At 37.9% G+C, this 10943-nt stretch overlaps 1 protein-coding gene across 3 annotated transcripts in view; it reads left to right on the forward strand.

The window, feature by feature from the left end:
- Positions 1-10636, forward strand: part of smap2 (small ArfGAP2) — a 28125-nt gene extending 17489 nt beyond the window's left edge. For 2 of the 3 annotated variants that reach the window (XM_067411619.1, XM_067411621.1), the window contains exons 2-10: positions 890-1023; positions 1130-1215; positions 1316-1394; positions 1481-1540; positions 2819-2894; positions 2971-3101; positions 3222-3393; positions 3491-3789; positions 5909-10636. In XM_067411619.1, coding sequence (XP_067267720.1) covers positions 890-1023; positions 1130-1215; positions 1316-1394; positions 1481-1540; positions 2819-2894; positions 2971-3101; positions 3222-3393; positions 3491-3789; positions 5909-6034 — 1163 coding nt within the window. In that variant the 3' untranslated portion in view covers positions 6035-10636. Of the gene's footprint in view, positions 1-889; positions 1024-1129; positions 1216-1315; positions 1395-1480; positions 1541-2818; positions 2895-2970; positions 3102-3221; positions 3394-3490; positions 3790-5803 lie in introns of all 3 variants that reach the window. The other variant, XM_067411620.1, reaches the window with a different exon arrangement.
- Positions 10637-10943: the final 307 nt, after the last annotated feature.

The raw sequence follows: 10943 nt of genomic DNA on the forward strand, positions 1-10943 counted from the left end.
AATTCTGATTTTAAGAATTGGCTCCATTTCAGTTCATGAAATGGAATTTGAATTGATTCATCCACATCCCACAGGAAGTTGAATTGTAATGACACGAAGAGGAATTTGCTGCATTTTAATAAAGCATAATGAAATCTGTAATTGTATAACTTTATAGAAATGAACATTAGCGTCAACATTTCAATCCATTTCTATAATAATAATTGATTTATATATAAAAATAAAAAATATGATTGGTTATTCAATTAATATATATACACGCAAGTTTGGAGTTGATACGATTTTTTAAAAGTTTTTGAAAGAAGTCTTTTGTTCTCTGCTCACCAAGGCTACATTTATTTGATCAAAAATACAGTAAAAACAGTAATATTGTGAAATATTATCACAATTAAAAAATATATATTTTTTAATATATTTTAAAATTATTATTATCAATTATCAACTTATTATTATCATCAGTTGAAAACAGTTGGAAACTGATGCATTTGTTCAGGACTTTTTTATTTTTTAATAGAAGGTTAAAAAAAAACAGCATTTGTTTAATCTTTTGTAATATTATAAATGTATTTACTCTCACTTTTCATCAATTTAATTGAGTCAATTTAAGAGTTCTTGCTGAACAAAAATATTAATTTCTTTCCAAAAAAGCTTACTCAACTGAAATATTTTGAATAATTAGAGCATTCTGGGAAATTAATTACTCTTCCACCATGGTTGATAAAATATAGCTTTTTTAAAAAAAAATATAATGAAATGTATATAAATTAAATATATGTTGTCTAATTATTAATATAATTTAATATTCCTGGAAATAAAAAAAGGTAGATAAAACTGTGGTCCTAATTAAATACATTTCTTTAATGTCTTAATTTGTTTTTTCGCCCATCAGGTCCCAGATGGGCATCCTGGAATCTTGGAATCTTCATTTGTATCCGCTGTGCGGGAATCCACCGGAATCTTGGCGTGCACATATCACGAGTTAAATCTGTAAACCTGGACCAGTGGACTCATGAGCAGATACAGGTAAGCTCTTCTGATCAAGGTTTCCTGCAGAAAGGGCATTGCTTATGATGTTATCATGATCTATGTATGATATAGATGTGTTTATGCATGTTTTGTATGTGCTCAGTCTGTTCAGGAGATGGGGAACGCCAAAGCTCGGCGACTATACGAGGCCTTTTTACCAGAGTGCTTCCAGCGCCCAGAGACAGACCAGTATCCTTTAGTGTGTATATATGTGTGTGCAAAACTGTGCATGAATGTTTAAGATTATCCTCCCCTCATATTAAAGGTTTCCTTAAGCAACGCAATAAAGAGCTGCTGAGATTTTTATCCGTGACAAATACGATAAGAAGAAATATATGGATAAATGCATTGACATCCAGTCCTTTAGGGTAAGTCCAAAGATGTTAGAATTTAAAATTTGTGTTTTAATTTAATTTCGTAAAAGAATAAAGTTGATTTCCTTTTCATTTTTCAGAAAGAAAAGAGTGAGACCGTAACGAAAGAGGCTCCTGTTGTTTTTGAAAAGATGAAGCTGGTGGGTTTCTGCATTTGTGCAATTAAGCTGTTCAGTTTAATAACAGTGATTCTCAACCTTTTTGATTTGAAAGCCCCCGTTGTCCAACAAAGGCTCCACTCCCTGATATTGGGCATTTATGCTCTAATTATGACAAAATTGAATTAAATTGAAACTGTGATTGAGTGATTTCAGAAGTTTCAAGAACTGTATGTTCCTCAATTAAAACAATAGTTTTTACAGTTATTGAAGGGGAAAATAAATATATTTATATTGTATATTATTTGTATTTCATTATTTATTAATTTTATTATTATATTAAATAAGAAATACATATTGATTTATGTGTTTTTTAGCCTTTTAATTTAGATGAGAGTTTGATTATTTTATTATATTAATAATAATTTAAATTTAAAGTACTCTTTAGTCATCTTGAGGTCTCCTTGGTAGTTTCCTGAAGCCTCGTAGTGGGTCCTGGCCTTCTGGTTAAGAACCACTAGTTTATAGACCTAAAACCCAGAAGAAAGCTAGCATTTTTGAACCATGAATTCCCTCAGCAATTTCTAATGGGTTTTTGATTTACGAGTAAAATTGGGTCTGTGGTTACTTATTACTTGATGGGACTCTACGTCTTGTTCTAATTTTATATTGAACACCCATGTTCAAAAACTGAAAACATTCACAAAACATTTTCATTATAGAGACATTAGACATTCCTTATGGAGCCTTCTGGGTTGACCTTCAAATTGATGGCATAACTGAACAACTCTGTTAAAGGGGACCTATTATGCCCTTTTTATAGTGTGGATTTTGCTTTCTGGGTCTACTAGAATAGGTTTTCATGCTTGATTATTATTTTTCACATATTTTATTGCAGCATCTTGCTTCCCAGTCTGTCAGTAACACTTTGTTTAGTTCCGGTCTTTATGAATCCCCTTCTTCCGGAAAGCGCAGTGTATTCTGATTGGTCAGCTGGACCAATGTTTTGTGATTGGTTCAAGCACTTTGAGTGTGTTTCGTAAATATCACGTCCCTTACCTTACGTGAGTTTCAACACACTACTAACGCAACTCAACCAAGCCACGCCTCCTTTATTTTGCACATGCCCTAGGTGGGAATTATTTAAATGAAGAATATAGTGACATGTTCGTTCCCAGAAGAAAACTAATTTTTCATGTTCAAACAGCAAAATTACACACTAAAGAAAGTGTAAAATAGCATAATAGGACCCCTTTAAAATAACAAAATGGCGTTTTTATCATTAACGCATGAGTAAGACTATGTTTGTTTGTCTTGCAGAAAAAAGATGAGCCACAGCCATTCAAAAACAGTCCAAAGAAGCAGTCACAGTCTGTTAATGACTTACTAGGGCTAGGTAATGTGCTAAACTAAACATTATACATATCATTACAACCACAATAGACTTTTGATGTTGAAACTCTCGTTTCCAGATGCTCTAGCTCCTCAAGCTCCTCAAGCTCCCGTGTCCAATGGCAAACAGAGCACAGAAATTAGTCCCGCCCTCGACCTCTTCACCTCTATGCCTGCTGCCGTCAGCAGCTCAAACTCCACCAGGAGCACGGTAAAGATGTTTCATACTGAGATTTCACTTCATTCTCACGGTCCTTGACTATCTTGAATCCAACTTTAGAGTGATTAATGCATGTAAACCAAATAGTTTGTGTTTTTTTCCCCACTCTAGCCTAGCTCAGGGTCCATGCCCACTGGACGGGTAGCAGCATCAGTGCCCGAAAACCTCAGCCTGTTCCTAGATCCCCCCACCAAAAGCGAGGACAGCGGAAAGAAGATGTCAAAGGACTCAATCTTGTCCCTGTACAGCAGTACAGCTCCACAAACAAACATGGCCGCTCATGGTGAGATTAGTTTCAGGATGAAGGCAAATTTGAAACGACTTACTCAAAATATGGCTCTTTTGTACTGTTTATGCATGTTTATCTGTTTCTGTTTTAGCTGGCATGTATATGGGAGCAACTCAGATGGGCTATGTCCCTGCTGCAGGTTACGGCCAATACCAGGCCCTGGCTGCGCAGCAGGGCATGATGGGGCCTATGATGGCTCCACAGATGAACATACTGGGACAGGCGGGTGTCATGCCGCAGACCGGAATGGCAGCTGCTCCTCCGTACATGGCAGGGGTGCAGGGGGGCGTAATGGGAATGCAGAATGGGATGATGGGAAGCATGGCAGCAGTTCCTCAGCAGGCATATGGAGCACAGCAGGCCCAACAGATGCAGTGGAACATCAGCCAGGTAACAAGCGCTGGAATCATGATTACCATGCTAACAGAGCAGAACAGAACATAGACTCTGTTCACACTGATAGCCCAAAATATTTTAGGTACATTCAACTCAAATCGATTTTGATACTTGAAGAACAAACATTAAAGGGATAGTTCACACAAAAATGAACAGTTTGTGAGATGTTCCTCACTGCAGAACATGAGATCCAGGGGGCCCAACTCTATATCCAACTCCTCCCACTTTGCATATGCCTAAACCTACCCGTCTCCGCCCCCTGGATCTAAACCTACTCATCTCCACCCCCTGGATCTAGATTCAACTCCTCCCACTTTACATATTCCTTAACCTACCCGTCTCCCCCCCCCACTGGATCTCGTGTGTTCTGCAGTGAGGGGCTACTGCAGTCTGTCATCATTTACTCACCCTCATGATGTTCCAAACCTGTATGACTTTCACAAAAGAAGGAACACAAAAAAAGATATATTTAAAGGGATAGTTCACCCAAAAATGAAAATTTGATGTTTATCTGCTTACCCCCAGGGCATCCAAGATGTAGATGACTTTTTTCTTCAGTCGAACGCAAATTATGATTTTTAACTGCAACCGCTGCCGTCTGTCAGTCAAATAATTGCAGTGATTGGGAACTTGAACAATAAGAGTCGAAAAAACTTCCATAGACAAATCCAAATTAAACCCTGCGGCTCGTGACGGCACATTGATGTCCTAAGACACGAAACGATCGGTTTGTGCGAGAAACCGAACAGTATTTATATAATTTTTTTACCTTTAATACACCACTACGTCCAACTTCGTTCAGCTTCCTGTTAGTGAGGTCAAAAAACGCGCTGTGATGACGGAAGTGATGTCTCGCCCATATACTTCAATGAGCGCAATACATCAATTCCGTTGTCAGAACGCGATCAGACCTCACTAGCCGGAAGCTGAACGAAGTTGGACATAGTGGTTTATTAGAGGTAAAAAATTATATAAATACTGATCGTTTCGTTTCTTAGGACATCAATGTGCCGTCACGAGCCACAGGGTTTAATTTGAATTTGGAAGTTTTTTCGACTCTTATTGTTCAAGTTCCCAATCACTGCTATTATTAACTGACTGACGGCAGCGGTTGCAGTTAAAAATCATAATTTGCGTTCGACTGAAGAAAAAAAGTCACCTACATCTTGGATGCACTGGGGGTAAGCAGATAAACATCAAATTTTCATTTTTGGGTGAACTATCCCTTTAAGAATGTACTCATTGTTTTTTCCATGCAGATATCATGATTAGACTGGAGCTTTCATGCTTCAAAAAACTGCTGAAGCAAGCACAATAAAAATATCCAAATGACTCATATGCTTTATTTTAAGCCTTCTAATTTCAAATGATACTTCACTGGCCATAAACTGTTAGTCTTAAATACTTATGAAGAGAGCAATATACTTTAGGGTGTGATCCTTGTATTTTATTCCCGCCATAGTAAAACTGAAACTATCCTGGAAAATGAGTGGGAACCCTGAACTTTTGAACGTTCTTCTCTCATGACCGTAAAAAAGAGATCTAGGGCGGCTGTCAAGATTTCAGTCAATAATGACTTAAAGGGATAGTTCACCTAAAAATGAAAATTCTGTCATCATTTACTCACCCTCAAGTTGTTCCAAACCTGTATAAATTTCTTTCTTCTGCTGAACACAAAAGAAGACATTTTGAAGAATATGGGTAACCAAACTGTTGATGGGCCCCATTGACTCCCATAGTATGGAAAAAAAAAAGTCAATAGGGGCCATTTCATTTTTGGGTGCACTATCCTTTTATTTAATTTAAATTTAATCTGTTCCTCACACAAAGTTGTCATGTGGCTTCTGAAGATGTACACGACTTGTATATACTACATTTATGACACTTTTTTGCAGTCTTTTTGAAGCTTGAAAGCTTAAAGCTTGTAACCATATTGACAAAAATAACCAGTATAAAGTTTCTCTTTTTGTCTTCCAATAAAAAAAAAAAAAAAAAAAAAAAAACACAGGTTTGGAACGACATGAGGGAGAACAAATGAAATCAACAAATGTAAGTGTCATTGTTACTTTCTTTTAATTGCCTGTAATAACCATTTCTGTTGTCTCTCTCACAGATGACTCAGCACATGGCAGGAATGAATTTCTACAGTGCCAATAACGTGATGGGATACGGGCAGTCCATGGGTGGAGCGGCTGCTCCAGGTTCAAATCAAATGCTTGGGTCACACGTGTGGAAATGATAATGTCATAAAGAGAGAGAGTGGGATAGCGTGTCTGAATTGGGTGGGCTGGGTTTGCACCACGACTGACAGCAGAAGGGGAACAGATTGTAGGAGCAAACACGTTGGGGAGTTGATTGCAATCGAAGCGAAGTCTCTACCTCCCTCATTCTCAGAGCCAGATTTTCATGCTTGCCTTCAAACAATCACATACTCAGAGAGAGAATAGAGGTTTTCTTCACAAGGTATGGTGTATATGCAGCGTATGCTCCTCTCAGCAGAATGTCACACAATTCACAGACGTTCCTAAATGATGTGTTTTTGCTACATCCGCTTGAGGATTTGGTTTTCTATTCTCTCTTTTATCGGTCACCGTCAGACGTGTTCCTGCATATTTTGTTGATCCTGGAACAACATTTGTGTCTGAATTTAGCATGTGTTCACACTTGTAGTTAGGTTTTCTTGGTTCTTAAAATAGAAAACAATACATTTAGTCTTGGTTCACTTTGTGTTCACACTAGCTGCGTCCGAAATTGAATTCTTCTCTACTGTATAGTATGCAAAAAAGTACGGCAACAGAGTAGTATGTCCGAATTCATAGTATTCGAAAAACAGTAGTCAAACAGTCCCCGGATGACCTACTATTGCCGGCGAGATTCTTAAGTGTGCATTCTATGGATACTTTACTATCCCATGAGGCCACGGGAGAGGATTTATGAATGGAGGGGAAGCGACGTAACTAATGCCGATAGGTCACATGATACTGATAACATTATCTATATACTATATTCATACTATATAGAACATACTGTCGCGAAGTAAGTTCAAATTCAAATGTAGTACCTACTCAGACAGGGGGGGGCAAAAATCACATTCCGGGGGGTAAAATCCACAGTTTTGGCATTCCAGTCCCGCCTTCTAAATAAGAGCCAATAGTCGATTGTAAAGTCATCGCGTCATTCAAAGAGATAGGAGCTGCACATTCATGCCTGAAAGGCGTTTCAAAGATGGCCGCAGAGTGAAACAACTTGTCTTAAAGGGACTTTGCCTGTACTGAACAGTAATGGCCAACATCGCAACTATGATGAGAAAATACAGGTATGCTTGAGCATTCTGTCCCTTTTAGGCATCGCATCTTGTGACATCATGTCCTGTTTTTGGTTCGTTTACATGTATTTGGTCTGCGTTCATTTGGAATCAGATCGAGACTCATCTTTTCAGGGGTCTCAGTCCGCTTGTTTGGTGCGCACCAGGGTTCGGATCGCAGCGTTCACACTTATTCAAATGAACCGCACTAACAGAGCAATCGCACCTGGGTTTGTTTTAATCGAAGCGAACATGCCAAGTGTGAACACACCCTTAGTCTTAACCCTGTGAGGGAAATGATAGGTGAATAACACTGATATAGAAGCACCTAACCCTGGTTGTAAGCCTAAACTTGACATAAACTGTAAACTTTTCCGTCAGATCTGATCGGTTGATTGAAATATTGTTCCAGGATCAACAAAGATGTTGATTCAGGAACATGTTGTACTTGGTGAAATCACGTTCACCCTGTTTTATCAGTGTTAAGTTGCAGTCAAATTTACCATTGTTCCGCAGATTTTTTTGCGGGCAAAATCCAGTCAATTCAATAGGAATCCACGTGATCTGGAATTTTGTGTGAGGGCAGCGTTTTCGAGTCGGTTGAGTGAATTCACCACGTTTCCCAACAGAAACCTGCAATGGACCTTTTTTGCCTGTGAAAATTGGCAGAAATTTCATTGACGTGACCTCTCCTTTAGTTTCAATTAACGACGGTTGTTTCATTTTAGACACTTGATCATAAAGATATATGTGTAACGCAGGCTATATGTCTCATCAAAAGCATGTTTGCAGTCATAAATGAGCAGCTGGAAGCCATTTTTGTTAGTAAGAGTCTTAAACTTTATTTTTTTTGTTTTATGTCCCTGCTATCAGGTTCTGCAAACCTACGAATGATACTCTTGTATTGTCGTCTTTCTAACGCACAGGGTACAACTAAGCCACTTTGACTTTGCTTTCCGTCTCACTCGCTCTCAACTCAGGAGAAATAAAGGCTTGGGAGGATGAGGGTTCTCACATCCATCTCATAGCAGGACATTTACATTCAGCCAAAGATTTATTAACGCTTAGTAGTCGGCACAGATCTTTGGAATGACACGTTCTAGATGGATCCATGCTGCTTTGCATCGTTTCAGAGCATTGCGGTTTGACCTCAAGAGTTTAATGGCACCATTGATTGTATTGTGCACTGCTTTTTTCCCTCATTACTGAGTGCAGGGTCACCGCTGGCAGAGAGAATGAAATTTTGGGACACTCAGGCTGCAGTTTGGACCGAGACCAAATGAATGTTTCACTCTGACTGCTGCCCGAAGAGCAGAATTTGCCATGGCCACTGTGTGAAGTTCATTCAAAGCAGTCAGCTTGGGGTTTTATTGACTTTGTTCGCTGTTTGTTTGAGCCTAACATCTACTTTTAAAGTAACCAAATGTGATGAGGTTCTTAGTTTCTCCTTTTCACATGCTCTAGTTTAAAATAAGACTCATTTAAAATGACTACTTCCCTGGTGAACAACTGGTTTGCTGGTCCGGTTTACTGGTTTCAGGCAGGTTTTAGGCACTCGTCAGCTGGTCAAGCTGGGAGACCAACTGGCCAACAGCAGCTTGGCCTGGCTGGAATAACAACAAGACCATCTTAAACAAGCTAGACCAGACCAGAAAACCATCTTAAGCTGGTTTAAGATGCTTTATTTTATTTTTTGTTAAGTGCACAGTTGTACATGCATTAAATATGTCAATGCTTTTGTGTTTATTTTCAGGTTTTATCTTTCATAGCCACAGAGACTGAAAATGTTCTGCCTGTGAGTGTGAATATGATAATACTCTGTATATGACAATGATTTTCCATTGCGTTAGACTTCTCTACATTTTACAATATTTGGTTGCTGTGTTTTATTCGTTGTAGCCCTGAATTTTGAAGAATTGTTTGCTAATAATATTACTTGCGCTTTTTATACCTTGGTGAGTATTTGGTCTGAAATGACAATGTCATTGTGGACTTGAACATCACTGCTCTCTGCTGGCCAATCAATCAGTGATGTACAGTAGTGTTTTCATCACATAATATGTTGCTGAATGTTTTATTGTGCAAAAACATTTAATTTTAATCTGCACTGCGTTTTTTGTAGGTTTTGTTTGCGTTTGCTTTATTCTGATTAAATGGGACCATTATTTTCCTCACAATTAGGAACAAGTGAATCTGTAAATACCATGTTTGTGATTTGAGACTTATAACCCTCTATGTAAGGTCCAAGGTTTTATCTTTAATTTAAAACTACTGTTATAATAGCACTTTACAGTAAAAGCTTGTATGCATGACTAGTTCATTGAAAAAAAAAAAAAGTTTGATTAGAGAACATTTAATTCCATATGTGACAGCCTCGCGTGCATGCTAGACATTCCAAAACGGCAATCATTGGATGTTCAAACTGACGTCAAATCAGTGGGCTAAAAAAATGTTGCTGCCAATTTGATTCATCTCACCAGGTGGATCTGCTTTTAAACTTGCACTTGAATGTATCTGTCTGGGTTTTCTGTTGATTTGGATCAGTAGGCGGTTGGATAAAATGTTTAGTCTTACAAGTTAGTCATCTATTTTTATTTTTTATAAGACTGGTCATAACTGTTACATAAAAGCGTACTATTCCTTGGCAAACTTGTTTCTGTGGAAAATGGTTTCCGCCTTGGATATATAGGCCTATATATTACTTTGAGAGTTTATATCTTATAATACTGACATTTTCTCAGAATTGCGAGTTTATATCTCGCAATTCTGACTTTATTTCTCGCAATTTCAAGTGTATAACCCGCAATTCTAGTTTTTTACCCCTCAGAATTTTTTTTTTTTTTTTTCCATAGCTTCCATACAAACTGATGGTCAGACTAGTTAAGACAGTCTCAACATGATAGTGGCGAAGTTTATGCAACTGGCCACAGGTCGTTTAAAGAAAATGTGGTAGTGCTTTATGTAAAGCAATACGTTTAAAAATATGATTTACAATAATATTTTGGCAAATGGTTAATCCGTAGAGAAACAATCATTCTGTAATCTGTAGAGGTCTAATACAAAATGCTACTGTACATATACAGTGCACATTTCATAGCACACATAGAATAAATGCTTTTGTGTTAGCAGTAAATGTCAAAATCTCTATAGCTGTTTTCTCATTATGCATAAATTATTTTCCTTATGGAATATGGAGGGCTTGTTTCCACTCACGCTTGCAGTCTCGAGGAAGATGACTGTCATGGTTTTCATCGCCCCCTTTGGTGAAACGGTGCTACAACATCATCTGCCCACATTACGTTGTGGAGGTCTTGAACTTTCTTCCTGTGAACTCTCACACGTGAGATGATGGCGTCATGTAAGTGTCTGTTATGCTGAATGGATCACAATCTTGTGGCTCACAGTGAATGTGTACTTGTGTGGGTTACGTGCAAAGTTTGTATTCAAGTTGCTCGATTTTGTTTGCTTCCTTTTCAGGATATCTAACATGTATTTCAAAGGCTTGAATGTGAAATAAGATGAGAAATAAACAAATAAACTGCTTTTAAGTGTTTTTATTTTTTACACATATAGTCTATATTATTTCTTCAGTGGCACACATGCAAAAGATAAAATGTTTTTATTTAGAAAAGTGATTCTACTGTTGTTTAACTTTTAGCCACCTAAGTTAAAGGGTTAGTTCACCCAAAAATTACAATTCTGTCATTTATTACTCACCCTCATGTCGTCCCACACCCGTAAGACCTTCATTAATCTTCGGAACACAAATTAAGATATTTTAGTTTAAATCCGATAGCTCCGTGAGGCCTCCATAGGGAGCAATGACACTTCCTCTCTCAGGATT

The sequence above is a fragment of the Chanodichthys erythropterus genome, chromosome 15 (assembly GCF_024489055.1).
Source record: "Chanodichthys erythropterus isolate Z2021 chromosome 15, ASM2448905v1, whole genome shotgun sequence".
Classification (NCBI taxonomy): Eukaryota; Metazoa; Chordata; class Actinopteri; order Cypriniformes; family Xenocyprididae; genus Chanodichthys; species Chanodichthys erythropterus.